At 39.5% G+C, this 20,899-nt stretch overlaps 1 protein-coding gene across 1 annotated transcript; it reads left to right on the forward strand.

Annotated features, from left to right (window-relative positions):
• The first annotated feature begins 1,227 nt into the window (after positions 1–1,227).
• sox14 (SRY-box transcription factor 14) lies at positions 1,228–4,812 on the forward strand. The gene has a single exon (XM_061030594.1). The coding sequence runs from the start codon at positions 1,839–1,841 to the stop codon at positions 2,553–2,555; it is 717 nt and encodes a 238-aa protein (XP_060886577.1). The 5' UTR covers positions 1,228–1,838; the 3' UTR covers positions 2,556–4,812.
• The last annotated feature ends 16,087 nt before the right edge of the window (positions 4,813–20,899 follow it).

The following is a 20,899-nucleotide window of genomic DNA, read 5'->3' on the forward strand; positions in this document are numbered from 1 at the left end:
GTGTGCATGTATGCAGGACTATGTAGGCCGGAGACAACCTTAAATAAATCTACTTAGCGGTGTAACTAACAAGAGACGACTCTCAGGATTGTATCTCCAATCACAGCATTTCGACGGTGTGAAAAAAAAATCCATCTGTCTGCTGCTCGTTTAATAATCACAGCTGAAGGAATCATATATCACGCACATTAGCCCGAGGGCTATTAGGCAATGGTCTTCGTTTAAATGTGCATCTTAAAAACCATCACTCTGTGCCTCCTTAAAACCACACTGCAGGATCGATGTGGGCTAATGCAACAATTATAGACACACAATGACGCTTTTCTCAACGTTTACAGTTGATGTAATATTTTCTTCCTGTTTGTAATTCTGTCTTCAAACACTTGAGCTTTACATAGGTTCAATAACGATGGCACACGCGGGGGCTTAAGCTGTGCGCGCGTGCGCTTACGTGCGCTTACGTGCATGTGCTCGCGCGTGTTTATTTGTCGGGCCTTTGTGCTTAAATTAAAATACTTTTTGGTTAGTAATTGGTGGAAACTTGAGTAAAATGAGAACACGCTCTAACATATAAGCTTAGTTAAACTTTATTTCATTCTCCCTTTAAATACTGTGGTTATTGTGACACTGTAAGCACGAGGGCAGGGGGGTTAATTACCTGCTGCTGGAGTGTCCTTGGGCAAGATACTGAGGCCCCAGCAGGTGCAGAGGGACTGTTTTATTTTTTATTTCATCAAAGGGAAAATAGGAGATATTATTTCAAAATGTGCCTAAATGTGGCTTATATACAGGGTATAACATTATTATTATTATTACTGTTATTTTTATTACTGTTATTGCTATTATCATTATTAGACTATTATCATAACAATGCATCCACCGTCTCCAAAGGTTACAAAAAACATACTAAAATAGACCTAACTAAGGTCTCTATTAAGGCCATACCTGTATGTCTTTGGGTGATAGACTTTAAAAGGTGCTCCCCTATATTTCAGTGTAAAGCTGTGCAGTAAATTGGCTGCACGGTAAAGTCACCTCCCTGGATTGAAGTCAGGTTTTAACTGAAAAAGAGGTTGAAGGTCCATGTTTGTTGCGATTCATTACATTAAATGGAATCAGGGAGGGATCCTGAGTATTACCCCCCACCCCTCCTCACACACGTACACTCACACGCGCACACAAACACATCCCTCTTTCCTTTTTTTTCTTCTTCCACTACCACCCGCTCTTTGTTTATGTTGTAATGTACATATATTTTTTGGTGAAGGTATTATAATAGGCGCTCTTCGTGCTGATTGGGCGCTCAGGTTGGTGAGTGAACGCCCTGCAGATTATGTCAGATTGCGTGCAGAAACCAAACCAGCCCAGCCTTTGAACTTCACCGCTTTTGGCTCGTATTCACGCTCTTCCGCTCATTTCCAAGCCAGGTGCTTGACGACAAACCTCAGAGAGAGACAGGAAGAGTGTGTCGCAGAAAAAAATCACACTTTTACGACTCCTGCAAACTGACTGCGGAACATTGCTTTCACCTTTGAGGATTTTTTTACGTGTGTGCATCTTGCATGTGTTTTCTTCCTGTATTGCCCGCCTCAGGTCTGAAAGAGAGTTGTTACTGGACTTGAACGAGCGCGCATCAGTGTTTTAACTCGGGAGAAAGAGAATCACCGGCTGGATTTTTATTTTATTCTATTTAATTTTTGCTCTTTTCACGACTCAGAACATCCCAGACGTGGCATGACTGGTATCTGGCTTCTGGACAGGTGAATAGTTTCCCTTTCTTCCGATAAGAACTTTTCCTCGTCATTAACATTGGGGATAAAAGCGCACTTTTTTTAAAGATGTCAAAGCCTGCTGATCATATCAAGAGACCCATGAACGCGTTCATGGTCTGGTCCCGGGGCCAGAGGAGGAAAATGGCACAGGAGAATCCCAAAATGCACAACTCTGAGATCAGCAAAAGACTGGGCGCCGAGTGGAAGCTGCTCTCCGAGTCCGAGAAGAGACCTTACATCGACGAGGCCAAGAGGCTGCGCGCACAGCACATGAAGGAGCACCCCGACTACAAGTACAGACCCCGGCGTAAACCCAAGAACCTGCTCAAGAAGGACAGGTACGTTTTTCCTCTGCCTTACCTCGGGGACAGCGACCACATGAAGGGACTCTCTATGTCGGCCGCGGACTCCCTTTTGAGCCACTCGGAGAAAGCGCGAGCGTTTCTGCCGCCGACGTCCACCCCGTACTCCTTCCTCGACCCGAGCCAGTTCAGCTCCAGCGCCATCCAGAAGATGACGGAGATGCCCCACACGTTGAGCACCAGCACTTTGCCGTACGCGTCCTCCTTGGGATACCAGAACGGCGCGTTCGGCACCCTTGGGTGTCCCAGTCAGCACACCCACACCCACCCGTCGCCCACAAACCCGGGCTATGTGGTCCCGTGTAACTGCTCAGCCTGGTCAACGTCCAGTTTACAGCCCCCGGTGGCCTACATACTTTTTCCAGGTATGACCAAGACTGGGATAGACCCATACTCATCCGCACACGCCACTGCCATGTAACCCTCAAGACTCTTTCTGTTTTCTAATTCACTTGAATACTGAAATGCATGTAAATATAACACGGACAGCGCGCCCGGTTTAAAAGGCATGAACAGTATTAACTGCCTTGGACTTGTTATGGCAAAAAAAGAGAGAGAAAAAAAAGAAACTTTTGCAGAAATCCAACAAGTTCCTGAGCTGAGCAGAAGGAGCTGGATTTGGTGTAAAGGACGGTGCCCTGAACTGTAAGAAATGTAAATGTTATAACGTTTATGGCAGCCAGAAAAGGAGGCCTTTAACTTTATTTATTGTGTACATTTCAATGCTTATATTCTGATTTGTGTTGATTATTGATAGGGTACTTTCTTATTTCAAAATTTGGCTTGCACAATTACCATTCTTACTCCTGTATAGGCCTATAGTCTACATTTTGGCACTCGTCATTTTATTCTGATGTTCTGGAATATAGGGTCAAAATCAGGACCTTTAGGCTGGATTATATACGGGTCATATTGTTTATATCTATCAAACAGTGGCACATAAAACAAGACGGTCTATTTAAGAGGACGAAAAGAAAAAAAGATCTTTTACATCCAAATGTTTAATTTTGCATTTTTCCTGTGGTTCAGTGCTAATATAGTCCCACGCGTCTTTTCATTTAGTTTTCTGTTTTTTAAGGATAACTTCTATTTGAATTCCAGGAGTTAATATGTGTATTATCATCCAAGATGGTAATTTTAAAAACCTGTCATGTTATGGAAAGGATTATGTATTTAGAAGGTTGATACCTCCTGCTCTTTGTTCAATTGCTGAGCAAAAGCATTTCGAATAAAGACAATCTGTCTTCAACACTATCAATGTCCCTGTATATTTGTAGGTTATTGGTGCTTCAGATGACGTAGATAGTGGAGTGTTGTGCACGTGCTGCGGGGAAGTTACACCTGGCTGAATAAACTTGCAAATTTAATCGATTTAAAAAAAGTTAAAATTAATTAAATAGGTAAAAATCATATATTTTAAATTACGTTTGAATTGTCCGTTTTTTATTTCTCATTTAAAAAAAAATATTTTTATTTTTAAATTAAAAATGTTTGTCCCCACCTCACCCCAGCCTAATCAACACAGTTGATAGTCTACTGACTGAACATTAACTAACTCTCCTCACATTAGAACAATAATCCTTTGTCTCCTAATCGATCCTTTTCAGGCTGTCAAACTCCTCCACTCTGATCATTTCTCTAACAAGGCTCAATTACCTCCGCATTTGGCTGCTGTTTTCTCTCTCTAATAGTTCCAAACAGGTTTGAGACATGTTCAGCGGTGCAGTGCAGCACGGTGAAGGTGTTTTTTTGTGGCTGTGGGATGAACCGGTTGTGATCTTTTGATGTTTGACAGTTCAGGAGAGGAGAGGCCTCCCTGGAGGGATTCCGCCCGTCCGACTTGTCTGACTGCTTAATCACTTCAAGGAGGGAGCCTTCCTCTTAATTATAGGTTTAACTAATGGAACAACTTGAATGTGAGCTGATTTTTTTCTCTCTCTCTCTTAACTCACTGGCTGGTTGAAAAGCAGCACACCACAGGCTACAGTGCGGTTTTAAATGTCTCTGCGTGTGTGTGTTTACTTTATGAAAAAAAAAGGAGCTGCAGCCAAAACCCCGCTGAAAGCCTTTTATCACCAAGTAATTCACACGTGTTTAAACGTGTGTAAACTTGTGAATGACAGGCCAAACTCTCATTAAGATACTACTGAATATAAATAACACACAAAGCCATTTATTAAACAAACATTTACAGATTTCAGTGTGAATGTCTGCGCAGTTTTCCCTCCTCTCTGTTAATAGAGATCAGGATTGACGCAGCGCGGTGCAGCCTACATTTACCCTCATCTGCACGACTGTAGTATTAATTAAAAATTTAATTCCACATCCAAATTGTTTACTTATCTGCCAGGAACATATGCTGAGAGAAGTTAAGATTCACGATTCTGCACTATTGCCCAAGGTGCAATTTCAATCCTGGGGAGGAAAGATGGGAAGGGAGGGAGGGAAGGGAAGGAGGGGAGGAGGACGGGGCTGATTTTTATGACAGACTTAGTCCTTATCAGGAGCTGTAAATTAGGGTGATACTTCATTGAACCGAATGTGAAGTTTTACATCAAACCCCTAAAGCGTCCTAATTCAACTTTGAAATGAGACAATTATAATTACTTTCAGGAGGAACAGCAGACGAGGACATTATTTTTTTTTTTGCACGAGGAGAATGAAGCTAACCGTCTTTTCTTTAAATATAAAGCCGTTGTTTCAATCACAGTGTTCTTTAATATATTTTATAAAAGATGTTTCAAGTTTTTCCGGATTCTCTAACTACCTGTAATTATCCATCTTAGTCACGGAAATTGACTGTGGTTACACCGCCCTGAAATAAATAACCCCAACGATAAACGGCATGTGAGAGGTATAATGGGAGGGAAATTATGATTTGAAATTATAGCAGGGGGGGAGTGGGTTTAAATCTCTCTTTAACTCTTCCCCCCTTGACGTTTTTATTTGAGCACAACAGAGAGAATTCAATCTGCCTTATCTCTCCAGGACTCCTTTTACGCGGCAGATCAGAGAAAAAGGAGAGGATAATTGTTCTTTATTTTATTCTATTTAACGCGACAGCCTGCGCTTTCAGGTCATTTATATGCTTCATTTGGTGATAAAAGTCAACGAGGAGGGAGACACCGAGGAAAAGAGCCGCTTTCACTTTATTTCCTGCACAATACTTAAAGTCCCAAAAAAATGTAAAACAGATGAAACAAAAAAAAAAGCGGAAGGAGGAGGGGACGGGGGACAAGACATTTTTAATTAAAAAGCCATGGGTCATTTACATTATTGTCTTTTAATGTTACCCTGAAATCATCTGCAGTAAATGGAGTTTGATAAGTGGCTGTTGAGAATGTGGTTTTGTATTAAGGCGTGCTAATTTCCTAAATCAAAAGGAAAAAGTCCCCTCGAGGAGAAGAGGAAGAACAAAATACTACTGATGATGGAGACTGTCATTGTTGCTTCTCTTTATGATTTTATAAAGAAGAAAAAAAGAACGATTATATGCTAAATACAAGCTCGCTTATCAAAGATGCTTCCATTTTACGCGTGTGTCAACGCGAGATTTTACGCACATATATTCAGAAATATTTTTTAGGGGGATAAAAACTGATCTCATTTCAGCATATTAAATATTGTCTCCGAAAGACCAAAAAAAAAAAAATCATCACTGGCTAAATCCTGGTCTATCTAAAATTGAATCAGGGATAGCATTCTGACGGGAGGAAAAGTAAAACCGTACAGTTGTGTTGTTTGAAGACGCGGGGGCTTGAATTTTGGGGGTCCCTGAATTCTCATTTGAAAGAAATGAAATGGTGAACGAGCTGATAAAGAAGAAAGGGAACGGATGAGCTGAGAGAAAAGGAATCACGCCACGGTTGTTTAATGTGCTGCGCCAGACGGAAAAGTGATTTACACCCAGACTTTCTTCTCCTCAGACACATTGAGACACTGTGTGTGTGCGTGAGTTTATTTTATTTATTCATGTACGTGGGGCTGTATGTTCAATTCTCTGGAGTTCATCGGACATAGACACAGAAAAGCATCACTATATAGGATAATATATGTTCCGCACCTGGAAAGTTTACTCTGCACTTGTTTTATGACTTTAAAACATTTTTCTCACACTTTTACAATTCTTAATATCGCACGTGGTAACTTCCCTGCAGCTTTTTCTTTTCTACAGGCCTTGAACCTTGAAAATCACGGCCTCATGCACCGAGCCGCTACACACGCTGTTCTCATCAACTTAAGACATTCATGTGAAGTTTACTAAGTCATGCTAGTTATCTTATATATTCACCAGATTTGCATCAAATGATATTACAAATTTCAAATACTAAAATTATTGAAAATTATCTACATGGAAAAAAAAAATCTTTAAGAAATCCACTTTTTAAATTATGAATTTATTTTAGCAGACAGGCCTTTATTTTATGAAAGACATTAGACATCATTAGAATATTTATTTCCCTTTGTGTCTTCAAGCTCAAGTCTTCACAAAGAGGTGATTTTTATTTCGCTACTTTTCCTGTCATTGTTTAAAAATACCATATTTTCTCTTATTAATTTTTATTACCGTGGATATTGGAAATATGTCATTGATGTCAGTGGGTAAAAGGTTACTGATGCCAGTTAAAGATCCCTCTCTCTAAAGTTTTGGGTTACATTAGGAGACAAATGGGACACCAAGTCTTCAAAGCCCTCTTGAGCAGAAACATCCTGTCTACTGAACTAATGGTTCCTATGCTCTTATTTAATGACCCCCACAATTAAGCAATGTCTACAAATATTCCCCAATCAAACATCTTTGCAAACACCACTGAGTCAAGATCAGAACCATCGAGAGCTGTTTCATCTCCCGTTCTTCAACAACATAGTCTTAAAGATTTTAAACAGATAAAGGTGTCACCTTTGTAAACCATGAGGTTATATAGTAATGTTTAATGTTCTGTATCAGGGTTCAGCTTCTTCTATCTTTCTCTATATTCTACGACCCCTCTGATTTATCTTGTGTCCCTTGAAGGGGACCTGGCCCCCATGGTTGGTAACCCCTGGTCTAACCACAGAACCAACATGTCTCACACATTCAGCTGAGCATTATTTCAAAGCTGCCTCATTATGAAGCCCCGCTTTCCCCTTTTTTTTTTTTCTTATTGTATTTACAGACAAATTTGAACATCAGAAGCTGCTGATTCAGAGCTGCTCATCCTGTGATCAAACTCTTAACAACCAGGAACACAGGGGAACACACTCAGCCAGACACAAACACAAACACACACACACACACACACACACACACACACACACACACACACACACACACGCATGCACACACTCACTCACTCACAGACTCACAGTAACTATCAGTTGATTTCCTCATGCATATTTACCATGCATCACCGTCTTGCTCAGACACCTTACATACATTAAAATGTGCGTCATAATTTACAGTAGGCGCTGGTGTGTTAGTGTGACTGTATTTATGTGTGTGTGTGTTTCTGTGTGTGTGTTCTCTATTTAATTCAGCTGAAACTTTTGAGTTATCGTGCTGTCTTTGTTGATCATAAACTCTGAATGTTCTTGCCGTGTAAACTTTCCATACATCAAATCATACAGACGAAGGAGTTTTTTTTATTTTGCTCATTAATTCTCCAGAAGCTCCTTGAGTCATCAAGTTTTATTTTTTCATTCATCAGACTTCTGCATTTCCTTTGAAAAGTCTTCAAAAGCTATTCATTAATTGCCAAATGCTCAGCATACATTCATTTTCTTAATAATTAAAAGGTGTTTTGATTTATAGATAAGAAACAAATAATGAACGCTCGACCTAGAAGATTCTCAGTGTTCATCCAAGGACATCCAGAATACTCTGTAGGCGCTCTAACTGTTTGTAGAAGTGACTTCAAATGAAGTTTAAAGCTGAATGCATGTTTCAAAGTGTGAGAAAACTTCACATGATCTTTTACCCGTTCATCCCTCTACTTGTGCTCTGATTAATAAAGTTGTTGTCTTCTTCTCAGAACATCCATTGCATACATTTTTGTTCTTTTATTTCCAACATGTAGGATGTTTCATAATTGTTCTGCGTGAGTTTGAACACATCGAGGCGGAGTTGTGATGTATTCATTCATTGAACATGAAGAGCTCCTCACACATGATGTTATCCATACTGAGGCTCTGTATGAGCTCATGCACTCACATGACTCTTTAATCACAGGTTACTTCTTGAATAATCTCTTCAACAGATCTTTTTCAAACAACAAAGATAACTGATGCATCCTAGTCATGAACCAGATTATAATGCAGTGGAGACTGAATAGAGAGATGATGTGTTGCTGATGGTGACCACAGTCTAAACCAGTGGTTCTCAACCAGTCTAACCTCAGGACCCACCACCAACTCCTTCATGGAAAATCCCGACCCAAATCACTGATATTTTTCAACCAATCAGGTTTGTTCCATGAATCAGTTTGGACCTCAGACGGTAGAGAATGTGACAGAGCAAAGAGACGCAACAAAACAAACACGTTAAAAAAAAAAAAAAAAGCTTTATAGACTTTTAACAAAAAAAAATTCCGGGCACAAATTTGCGTCCCACTGAAAACGGCTCTGCGACCCACTTTTGGGTCCCGACCCACAAGTTGAGAACTGCTGGTTCTAAACGGTAAACACTAATGTTCCAGACTTTGACTGTTGCACAAGACACAGCTCTGTAAGCGAGCTGCAACGATACGCTGAATTACTGAGAAGTGAGTTGAATGTTAATTATTCCCTAACTTGTTAAAAGTTGATCTGTGTGTTCAGACACATTTTCAAACAGCAGAGTTGAATATTAGCTGGATGCATCCTCTGAAGTTTGAGGATTTTCTTTGTCGTCGACGACATAAATAAAAGAGTCTTTGCTTTTCAGATTCAGACTTTCCTGGACAAAAGAAGCATTTTCATCAAATCACTTTAAGAAACCGGAAAATAATTTTTACACAAATTAAAATTAATGATGTGGATTTATCGTTTCAATAGTTGGCACATAAACGATGAAGTGATATTTTGGTATATCCGGGGGTTCAGTGACATAAAGAGGACTAAACGTTGCATGATTGCACACATATTACTCATGTTGTTTCTTAGATTAAATTAAAATATGACGGGGCGCCGTATGGCCTAGCGGTTATTCCGCGTGCACTATTTGCAAGGGGGGTGGTCCTTGTGGCAGCATTTTTGGGTTCGGATCCGACCTCGGAAATTTGCTGCATTTCTTGTGCTGCTCTCTCCTCCCAACGTTTCCTGTCTCTCTTCAGATGTCCTATCCAATAAAGGAGAAAATGGCCCCAAAAAGAAATAGACCCCCTCCGCCACCTTATCCAATGGTAGTAACTTGAATTGAACAAATAAATAATACAAGTGTTTAGATTTTCCAAGCATACTTTTGAGAGTGTGATTTGTGTGTGTTCAAACTTTTTGTGGGTGGGTGGGATTCTGCTCGGGGGATTCAGGATTCTTGACTTGTGTGTGTTTCTAAAATGTGTCTCCGGCCCGGACTTTGAGGTCATGTCTTGAAATAAAGGAGAACATGTTTTGAAAAAAAGGCCGGCCAATATAATTCATGCTGATACACAACAAAGAATGTAAACCTTTTGATATCAGGTTGTCATACACACACTCATGAAGGGCGGTTACAGACGTACACACACACAGCAGCCACACACACACACACACACAGCAGCACCTGGCTGATTTAGTGCCTTCAGCGTCCCAGGTTGAGGGCAGCACTGGCAGTCCAAGCCAGTGGAATCCCTGGGTAAAGAGGATGCTAATCGTAGCTTCTTGTGCCTGAGCATGTCTTCCTGGGCCAAATGAGATTAGAGGGAGTGGGATATGGCGAAGCGACGTGCGTGGGGTTCTGGAGGTGAAAGGTAAAGGCACTTATCAGGAGGGTTCCCCTCGGGGTCCTCGACGGCTGACTCAATCAAAACCCTGCACGCACTTCTCACTGGATTAGACTAATCAGGAAGGAGCAGGGGATGTATAGACCACTTATCTGAATAAAAAACATTGGGCTCTCTTTCCCTTTGAAAAGACCCTACAGAAATGTTTGTTAATTTTATTTATTACAGGATGCTTGTCGATGTGGCAATCTTCCACGGGATCATTAAAAGGGGCTCTTCCTCTCACTGAAGGCACGCACTGTTTACATGCTGCAAAGATAGAGGAGCCTTTGATGTTCCAAATTTCTCCCCGTTCCCTCATTGTCATTATTATTTATATATTTACTTAGATTTTCTTACTTAATTTATTTCCTTCATTTGTGTGTTTTTTTCCTCATGCCACAACAGATCAGACTGATGGAAGGTAGTCAACACAACAAAGAGCCTGAAAGGTGTATGAATATTTATTACCGGGACGACTTCAGAGCCAGACAGGCCGTTAGCAGTCAGAGCAATAGTGAGAAGATAACAGCAATTTTCACACTTATGATTACCTTCAAATTAATCTCTATTTCTTCAAGGGATGTGGGATAGTTGACTAGCATATCTTTCATTTCTCTATTAAAAAAGTTATTTTATCCAAGTTTTTAGCTACTTGTTTGACAAAATAATCCCAAAACAATTGTGACTTTTAACGGGAGAAAAGGATAAAATACTGGATCAGGTTAATGACAGTCTCAGGTATTTAAAACACCTTGAAACCATATTTCAGTTATGACTCAGTAGTTTATATAATGGTTTTAATTTCTGGTTTTCACACGACTCAGAATCCTTTGAAGAAACTTTAGAGTAACTTTTGAAGGAAAAAATTATACTCTCCTTGTGTTGGAAGTTAAAAGTAAAATATAACACGCAATAAAATGTCATTTAACTCAATTGGAAAAAAAAACCTCAAAGAGAGATCATCAATACAGCCCGACTGGGTCCAGTGTGATCAGCAGCTAATTGTGGCTAATGTCTACAAAACCTGCATTTATCAAGCACTGAGTCACTGACTGAATTACTCTTTTATATGTGTACTTTAATTTATCTAGGTATACACTTTAGAAACATATGTAAACATTTATGTACAAACTAGAATACATCTTGTAATTACATTTTGTGGCCACAGTGGCCGCTGTTTAACGAGGTCTCATCTTCAATGCTGTACTCAACAAAATCAACAAACCTTATAATCCTGAATTTATTACTCACAGCTTTCTCGCTTTTTAGAAGTCAATTTCTAATGAAACAATCTTTTAGAAAAATGTAACTGATATCCCCAAATCCATTTTGAGGGTATATATATATATTCAAGTTCTATAAATTAAAGCTCCTGTGAGGAGTTTAAGCTGTTTATGAAACAGACTGAATTTCATACTAATGCCTCTTTATGACCTACAATAGGAAACCAGACTCAGCATTTAAATTAAATATTTGTAGATAGTCATTTTTAATGTCTGACATCGCTGCTGCAGGGTAGGTGTCGGATGAGGTGACAAACAGCAAGCAGTAAAAACAGACTAAACAAAGTGAGTGATACATTTGACAGTCAATAGAAAGCTATTGCAAGGACAAATCATCAAAGAGAAAAGAGGTATTGTTCTGGCCACAGGGGGCGCCAAAATCGACACAAAACAAAAGTTCCTAACAGGAGCTTTCAAACGTTTGGCAAGTCAATAAATAATTGATATTAATTCATTATATTCATAACCTTTTTCAGGGACATATTTGATTGCTTAATTTTCAATCTTGCATGACAATATCCTTTTTTTATTAGCCAATATGGAGCTTTTTTAAGTCATTTTGAGCCTTTTTGCCTTTATTAAAAATAGCTGAAGAGGGACAGGAAATGCTCAGAGGATAGAGTGGGGGGATGACATGCAGCAAAGGGCCGAGGTCGGATACAAAACCCATGGCCGCTGAGACGAGGACTACTGCCTCTGTACATTGGGGGGGGGGGGGGGCTACATAACCTCCAGGCTGTCTTTGCTCCAACCAATGTGGAGCTTTTTGTTATTGTCAAGGCTTTAACATCATTAGGTTAACGTGATATAAAGATTGTGGACTGGAGAAAAAAAAAATCTGACTTGTAGGACACAACACAACATTGCCTCTCACCACAAACCACAAAATTCACAGGGAAAGAATTTGGTTATAGATACTTGTAGTGAAGAAGCTAGTTTATGTTTTTGTATTTCAACATTTGACAGCCTATTAGTTTCACCACACATTAGACAAATATTAAACATTACTGTCAACAGATCCATGGAGGTGTTTTCATATGCACTGCTGCTTTATATCGTCTGATGTGGTAACTCGTGTTTGTCTTTTTCTATTTCATCTGTTAGTCTCAATGAAAACAAGTCACAGGTTTGACACACCCTGACCTGAGCAGCAGTATCACATCAGGCGTGAGTGCTGTTTAATAATCAGACGGGTTCTTTTAAAGTTGATCATTATACATTAAAACTGAATTAAGATGCTGTATAGATCATGCAGGAAGGAAGGAACGTGCAGGAAGCATCGTTTGTCTCTTTTGGTTTGGGGTATTGATTCACCTCAGCCCTGGATCTGAATGAGAGATGCTCCCTTTTTTAACTCTATTCAGTCTCTAGTAACACAAAGTGATGTGCACTGTAACACTGTTATCACCACACAGCAGTACAGTGTTGATTATGCCATCTAATTATGCCGGCAAATAGTTGAGGAAGCGCGTTGAAGCAGATGAAAAAGATATCATCGTTGTAGAGATGTTTGATTCTGTGTGTTGTTGAATGATGTTAGATTCAGGTTCCTCTTAGTACCTGACATGATAGTGAGCCTCATACAACACGCTCAGCTCATTTCACATTGTTTCTAATGTTACATTCCTCATATCACAACCTTCAGAGCGTCTTGTTGAAAATGGAATCATCCACTCTGTGTTGTTCTATGTGCTTACAGAGGAGGGCTGAGATAATAAACTTCATTATCCTCATAGTGCTTCACATGTGAGTGGAAGCTGTAGCCTTACACTCAAAGAAGCTGGTCCCACACAAATATTCCTCTAATTAAATCCATTCAGATAAGACTCTTTCTGCTTTCAAATTCTACCTTTCTCTCTCTCTCAACTTTTCAGATATGGCTTCATCATTGCTCTTATTCACCACAAAATATGACCGTGAAGGTTTCACAGGCTTTATTTGAGGATCGTGTCCTGTAGCAAATCTGCTTAGGTTGCTGTTTAGGGATAGTTCAATGATGGTTCATGCCATCTATTCAGGAAGCCAAGGTTCAATTCTCAAGTGAAACAAATAGACATTGTTGACTTCTTTTGCACATACATAATTCAATTTCCACATACAATTTCCACATACTGCGTCCGTCAGCACCGTGCACTACACTGTAGTTCGTCGCGCTCTAGTCAATCCCCTCGGTCCATCTCCGGAACGTGCCACCAACGGCACTACGCTCTGTTCAGTTTCAAATATGCTGCGCGTCTATTTTCGACGGAGTACGCTGCAGGTTTGCGTAAAGCTAGACAGAATATGAAAACCCGGACAGGAAGTCAGACAACGAAACACACAGAGCCTCCGGTCAATTTCAAAATAAAACACAATATACGGACTTGTGATCGAATATCCATCACTTTATCAACATTACGTCAAAACAGGTACCGAATGAACAACAAATCATCCTCAGACAGACAAAGCAACATGTTGTTTGCATGTTTTCTCTTTATTCTCGCGTGATCTTGTAGTTCTCCTGTGATGTGTTTACAGCTGATCAGGGCTGCGCTCACGTTCCAGAAACAGATCCAGTGAGGATGGGCGCGCACCGTCCGATGGAGCAAAACTGTGGTGCTGACGGACGAGTATTTGGGGACTGGGGGTAACATATGTTAGAATCAAAATGAATGTACATGTGTTACATCTTAAACAGTATGTATTAAACCAAGGCAAGGTTTCACAACATAAAAACAGGTTTTATTTCTGAAAATCCAAAGCTTTTTTTTTTTTTACCTAAATATGATAAGTAACTTGACCAGTGAGCCCCGCCAGTACAAACTCTCTGGCGGTACCCAGATCTTCATATTTTTAAACATTAAGCCCCTGAACAAGCTGCCGTATGCCATGATTGTAGAGTGAGAATGTGTTGTCTTAAAAATGTTTCTGGTAAAAGTCTACATGCCCCCCCCCACCCCACCCCCCCTTTTAAATAAAGCTGAACTCATCTAGAACGATCGCTGACAAATCCAGTGTGTCACTTGCTTTGGTGAAATCCATAATTGCAGCGTGTTCTGTCAAAACTAGATCAGCTGTGTCATAAATGTTGTGTGTGACAAATGGATGAACAAAAAACATGCAGTGGAGAGCCAAAAAAGTGTTAGAAGGAATTTTTCAGAGTGATGTGATGAAATGTAACACTTGTATCTCCAACTCCTGCACCATTGATGGTTTACCAGTGAAAATAGTGAATGAGCATTCGATTGAATGAACGCACACCAACCTGCAAATATCTACAAAAACCAACAAGAGAGCCAACACCATCCACAAAGTTCTTAAACCTATTGATTCTGAATGCCAAGTTTACCCCATCATGGCTTTGTGCCCTCACTTCTGCTGCAGCCTAAAGTTTCTGTATCCATTGGGCCGGGGAGAAGTTACAAAAAATGATATCACGAAGAAGAATTTTCACATCAGTTGATATCGATAATTTTCACGATAATTGTCAAATCATTATTTCTTTCAAATTGAAAAGCTGATTTTTGCTCCTGAGTGAAAGTTGAAGAAACCAGATGGTACATTGTGGTTTAACCTTCTTTATTATAAGATCATGACAAACTATACTTAAACAGAGGAACATTTCAGTATCATGAGCACAGTTCACTCTGCTTGAAAAACGCTGATATGACAGTTTTCTGCTGGGGAGTCACACTTACTGGCCCGGTGTTTGCTGAGGGTCCAGACCATAGAATGTATATATTATTATTTACAATATAGTCCACACTAAAAACCCTTGTTTGGGACGTTTGGTCATTTATTTCCTCCGGTGTGTTCTAACGGGTGATATTGTTTCAAATGGTGGAAAAGGTTTGTGGTGTAATTCTGGTCTAGCAGTCATCCTTATTTATGAGTGGTCTTTAAAAGTAAGCATCATTGAGTGTCCAACACCAACAACCTTTTAGGATTATTTTATCTTCATGCACCCTGTTGAAGTTTACAATTTCACCTTTCGAGCAGGAAACCGAAGAGAAGAAGAAACTGCTGGAGTTGTGAAGAGAGAGCAAGAATGCCTCTTTGATGTGTCCTCCCATTTGTACCACGAGCAGACGATCAAACTTGACCATCTAGAGGACGTAAAATGTATCTGGTAAATATGCTATGAAGCTATTAGCTAGCTATAGCAGACTCATACGTTTTTTTCCTGCTACACTCCACCATCTCCTCCTGTTCCGTATTCTGTATAGTACAACTGATTCGGCAGCAGAACAGCATTAAAAAATGGAGCAAAGGTCAAAGGTACAAAACTATGTACGTCATTTTCTTGCGGAGTCAAGGAACTACCCATCCCTTAATGAGAATGATATTGTTTCTTCCTAAAAATGTAACTTTAGCCATTGTTAAAGTGTTTATACTCTTAATGAAAGTAGTTTGTGTTGTGTGACTATATAAATTATGTTCACTGTGGAATAACAATTGGTTTCCAGTACAATTCTTGTTAGCTAACTACCTAGCTAGCCTGCTAGCGAAACTTTGGCATGGTAAGAGTGAGCTGGTCTCCACCAATCAGAGACATCACTGTAACACTCAATGATCGGGCCAGTGAAGTTCTTTTCCCGGATATGGCAAATAAAACATACAAACTTGTGTCTCCTCCAGAAGCATACACCATCGTTCTACACTCGTGTAGCTCGCGTTCAGTCTGTACTTTGGATGGTTATGACATTATGGCTAATAATCAAATCAAATATAGAGAAAATGAATGGGATTTTTACTTCTGGAACCACACTGTTGAGCCCTATTGTTTATGCATGACATGGTTATATATTCAAATCAAATCAATCAGGTTTTCTTTGTCTAGTTGTTCCTTCTGTTCATAAAGTAATAAATAAAGGGAAATCAATGGTTTAGTCAAAATGTCCCCACCACTGGAATCGTCATGTAAACAGTAACTATCATACCAATGGAAAAAGAAAACCCCTACAGTGTAAATGCTCTCTTCTGTACAGCGGGAGGATTTTGAATGTGTTAAATTAAGAGTGACCCTTTATTTTCACGTGCATTACCTGTCTTCATCCTGCTCCTTGATATGAGCAGCTTCCTAAACGTACGGCAACATTTAGTCTGAACTTGCAGTGACTCAGGCTTCAGGGGCCACGGACGAGCAACTTGCAGGACCACCATGAGAAAGTAATGAATGATGAAAATGTTTGAGATTCTGTGTGCGTAAAGCTGAGGCTGAAACTTCCTCTTTGAAATAAAATGGGCCAAATAATCTGAATTCACAGCCCGTTTAGATACAACATGTGAGGTTCATGGTGAAATTCATCCTGTGGTTCTGTGATACTTTTTTGGAGAATGCTGATAATTGAGAGTATGTAGCTGAATATGTTGAGTATTTTAAAGTCTTTCGACACTTTGAATGTGCTGCAAACATGTACCCCACAGTGCTTGTGACTTTTAAAGAGGCTGCCGTGGCCGCAGCATCTCACCATCATGGGGTTTTTATACATCTTCTTTTGTCTCTGTGGAAAATGTCAGGGCGTAATTGATATATTTCTCGCTGTGCCCTTTATCTTTGCTCCATGTTTCAGGTCCTATGATCTGGGCTCACGCTGACCTTTACCAGTGCACTCTTTTCTCTCGTCTTTTTTTTTTAGGGGGGTCTCACTGAAAATAGCTCAATAGGATTTCAAGGGGGTGTCTTTCATTTGAGACAATCTTCCCTCTCCTACCCACAGGCCCTTTGACGCTGGCTATTTATTTTGAGATCCAACTTTTCAGCGTCTTGTTTGATCTGAGATTTACTCTGGATTCTTTGTCCACTGTGGTGTGAAGAAAAAAACTCTTTCTGTTCCTCAGTGGTGACGCAGGAGATGTTCTGATGCTTCTGTCCTCAGCTGTTCTTCTCCATAAATGCACTAAATTCTCTATTGTTTAGCACCAATACACCAAGTCAAATTCATTGTATGTGTAAATGTACTTGGCAATAAACCCTGATTCTGATATAATCAACCAAAACAAAGCTGAAACTGGAACAAGTTAAGTTTTTTTAGTTTTTAGGAGCAACTAAAAAGTGGCAACACAACATGAGAACATTTGACTCAGACACAAGTCTGAGTCACAAGTTTGCTTAATATCTCTTCTCCCCTCCATATGCTTTGTTTTAAACTCCTTTGTTGCCTTCATAACCACCTGAATAAGACTTTATATTGAAACTATATCTACCCTATGTGTAGAGGACTGTCATGATTAAATGGTTTTGTAGTAGAAGAACAGAAAATGATGTGCCTTCATTAGTGTAGCTGTAGTACACATGTGCATTTTTCAAGTTATCCAAGGACTTAATTTAACTTCACGATACCGTTCCAAAACTACTCCTCACATCTATGCCGTGGTGGAAACAAAACCACAAACTGTAAAGCATTTTAAACGCAAAGAGTTGTCAAGTTGTGAGTCCTGGTAGCCTAACGGTGAGTGTGCATGTCCCATGTACAGAGGCTAAAGTCCTCAAGAGCGGGCGGCCCAGGTTCCAGTCAGACGTGGCTTCTTTCCCGCTTCCACACTCTCTCTCCCTTCCTGATTTCTGACCCTCTCCACTGTCCTATCTCTTCAATAAAGGCATGAAAAGCCCAAAAATAAATCTTAAAAAAACTGCTGTAGAGTGAGGTAGGTATAAACAACGGGTTCATCTTAATTTTACCAAGATGCATCATATTGTTGTCCTATATTTACTCTGATTCAATTAAAATCTGGTGCACAAGCGACTGGCATGTATTTGTGGTTACATCAGGAACTTCTTAATGAAAACTTTTTGACATTGTACGGTAGGTTATGGCATTCAGTAGGTCATAACTAATGTTTTCCCAATGACTATATTTCTGTTGCCTTTTGTTGTCCTGCAGCTGGATAATATGAAAACAATCAGTCTGAGCTTTATTTTACTGAGAGAAAGGGTTTAGTATGGGCGAAGGGGGAATCCATAACATTTAGGAGAGTATCTGCATTTGACTATTGAACAAACATTTATATTTTCCAACCTAAGTTCTTTAACTTTTTCTCTTAGACTATCCTACATTTCTTTCCAGTATTTCTGCAGTAAAAACCACATTGCCCCTGCCCCTTTGTACTCACTCCACTTGTGTCTGTAGCAAACAGCGATGCAGAATGCAGACCTGCTCCTCTTCCTCACACTCCTTATCTCTCTGTCATCCACACAGACTTCAGCCGTCCTGGTTTCTCTCTACTGCAGCATTTCTTCTGCACTGCTGACCTTTAGCTCAGGTCAACAGAAATTCCTTATTCAAGCAGTCGATGGAGAGCTGCAGCTCGCTCTTCTGTTCATGGGGGGGAAAAGTCATACAGAGGTTGTGGCTGATATATCAGTAAGTCTGTAACATCATCAATAAGCAGATTCTTGACAGAGCAGGGTGGAAACGTGCTACAATGTTGTCAAATCTGCGTTTAAGAAGAATTCATGCGCTCTTAAGGTATTCAGGAATGCTGAATGAGAAAACAATCTCTCACATTGGATATGTTACAAATATTTTAAAACCTTTTTAGATGTTAAATGCAACTTTTTAATTGTTAAAAGAATTTCAATGCAACCACAGAGGGTTTGAAACAAATGCTAAGAATATTTTTTTAAAGTACAACAGACAGTCCTGCAGCTGTGACAAGCAGAGTTCAGACTATATGTTCCCAGCCGACTAATTTCCCTGTAGGTTATCATCCACACACCTGTTCTTAATGTTGTAACAGATTGCTCTGGTCGATCAGCGACTTTAACCAGGCAAGGCTTATTTACATCAGTTTTCTAGATAAAAAATAAAAACTGTGCTGCTCCTTCGAGATGCTATACGTTCACTGTGCTTGTGTGAAGCTTTTGTGATGAATGTCTTATAAATTTTTCATTTTTTAACAATGCAGGGGACCAACAAAGACCATCCCTACCTGGAGTCTTTCTTTGTGTGAGCAAGTCATGGCCTACTATCAGCAGTGTGACAATGAATAATGTCATTGTTCAGTTATTTCACTGGGTACAGTTAGGAAAGTTTATTTAAGAGCACCATTCAAACAAAGAGCAGCTCGAGGTGCTTTACACAGAAAAACAGCATTAAAAACACTATGAAGCACAAAAAAAGGACATTTAACACAAAATATATTCAAATATAAGCCCGTCAACCTTTCATTGAATCACCTTGAAGTAGTTGAATGCAAACTCTTCATGATCTATCTCTTCTCCTGAGGTTGCTGTCTAACATGCAAAGTATTAGAAACGTGTCTTACTGTCTCTAACTGTTGCACATCTATTTCCTTATAACATGTTTTTCATCACTTTGAAGGTCAATCTGTTGTGTGAAGTTGTCGTTACTTTTATTGATTCCACCCACACAGTGGATATTAGCTCTATGACATTCAATGAGGCATGTTCAGCTGTTGTTACTTGAACAATGACTCAATATGGAAGATAACGCTTAGATGAAAAAAGATTTTTATGTTTCAGACCATGTTCCAATCTTTTGCTTTAACTTCATCTAAATCATTTTCTTTTAAATGGTTAGAGCAGCAGTTCCCAAAGTAGGGGTTTGGACCGCAAGTAGGAGATATTTTTAGGCATTTCAGGGAAGCTTCATCTATGAATGAAGCTCGGGTAATGATCAAAAGCATCAGATATGCAACCAAACAGACCTTGAAGTATAAGTCTGTTGATAAATTTAGTCCAAATTATTGTATAGGATAGCAAATTCGTATATGTATGTATGTAGTTCACTGTGCAACGAGTTACATTTCGTTTGGTGTGTGCATTGATTGAAATACCCCCTAAATAATTGTTATTAAATTGCCTTCTTCATATGCTCATAAATGGTGGACAACAATTCTCTTCAGTTCAAACTTGACATCACTGTGAACATTTCAAGATGTTGTGCATTTACCAGTTTATTTGTCGTATATAGTGTGTACAAAATGTCAAATATTTTTCGTTCCTGCTTGTTGCTTTTTTATGTATTGAACCCAGAGATGCTGACCAAATTCTTGAAGTTATCATGCAGCTTAAATGTATAGTACATTGTATAACATTGTATGTTGTTTGTTTGTTGATTTCCCAGCTGCTGAAGCAGATAATCGCTCAGTGAACCAAGATTTGGAGAGGAACACTGACAGATTCTTGTTTGAGGCATGTGCAACTGTTGTCATTTCCACAAGGACTCATTGTGTGGTTGAATTTGTAATCCCTTTTGAAATGCAAAAATATGCTTTATATATGATATGGTTGAATGCATCCAATTACGGCCTTTAATTTTTAAATGATTTGCTCTTGAAACCCATTCCCAGTTTGTGCTGTTCTCTAAAATTCTTGTTCTCTTTAATCTCGCAAAGAGTAGGAATGAAGGAGGAAACTGAACGCGACCAAAGTGGTCTTTCATAACTTAAGTGAAAATCACCCAACCTCACACAAGTGTTCAGCTGATGGCCTTGCAGTAGTGTGTCATTAGCATTCATTATAGTCCTATAAGCCAGAGTAATTACAGGCCCAAGTGCAGGGAGGAATAGCAGTTTACACTGCTAGTAATTTGATTTGCATCTACGCTAATAACTTCTTT

The sequence above is a fragment of the Labrus mixtus genome, chromosome 3 (assembly GCF_963584025.1).
Source record: "Labrus mixtus chromosome 3, fLabMix1.1, whole genome shotgun sequence".
NCBI lineage: Eukaryota > Metazoa > Chordata > Actinopteri > Labriformes > Labridae > Labrus > Labrus mixtus.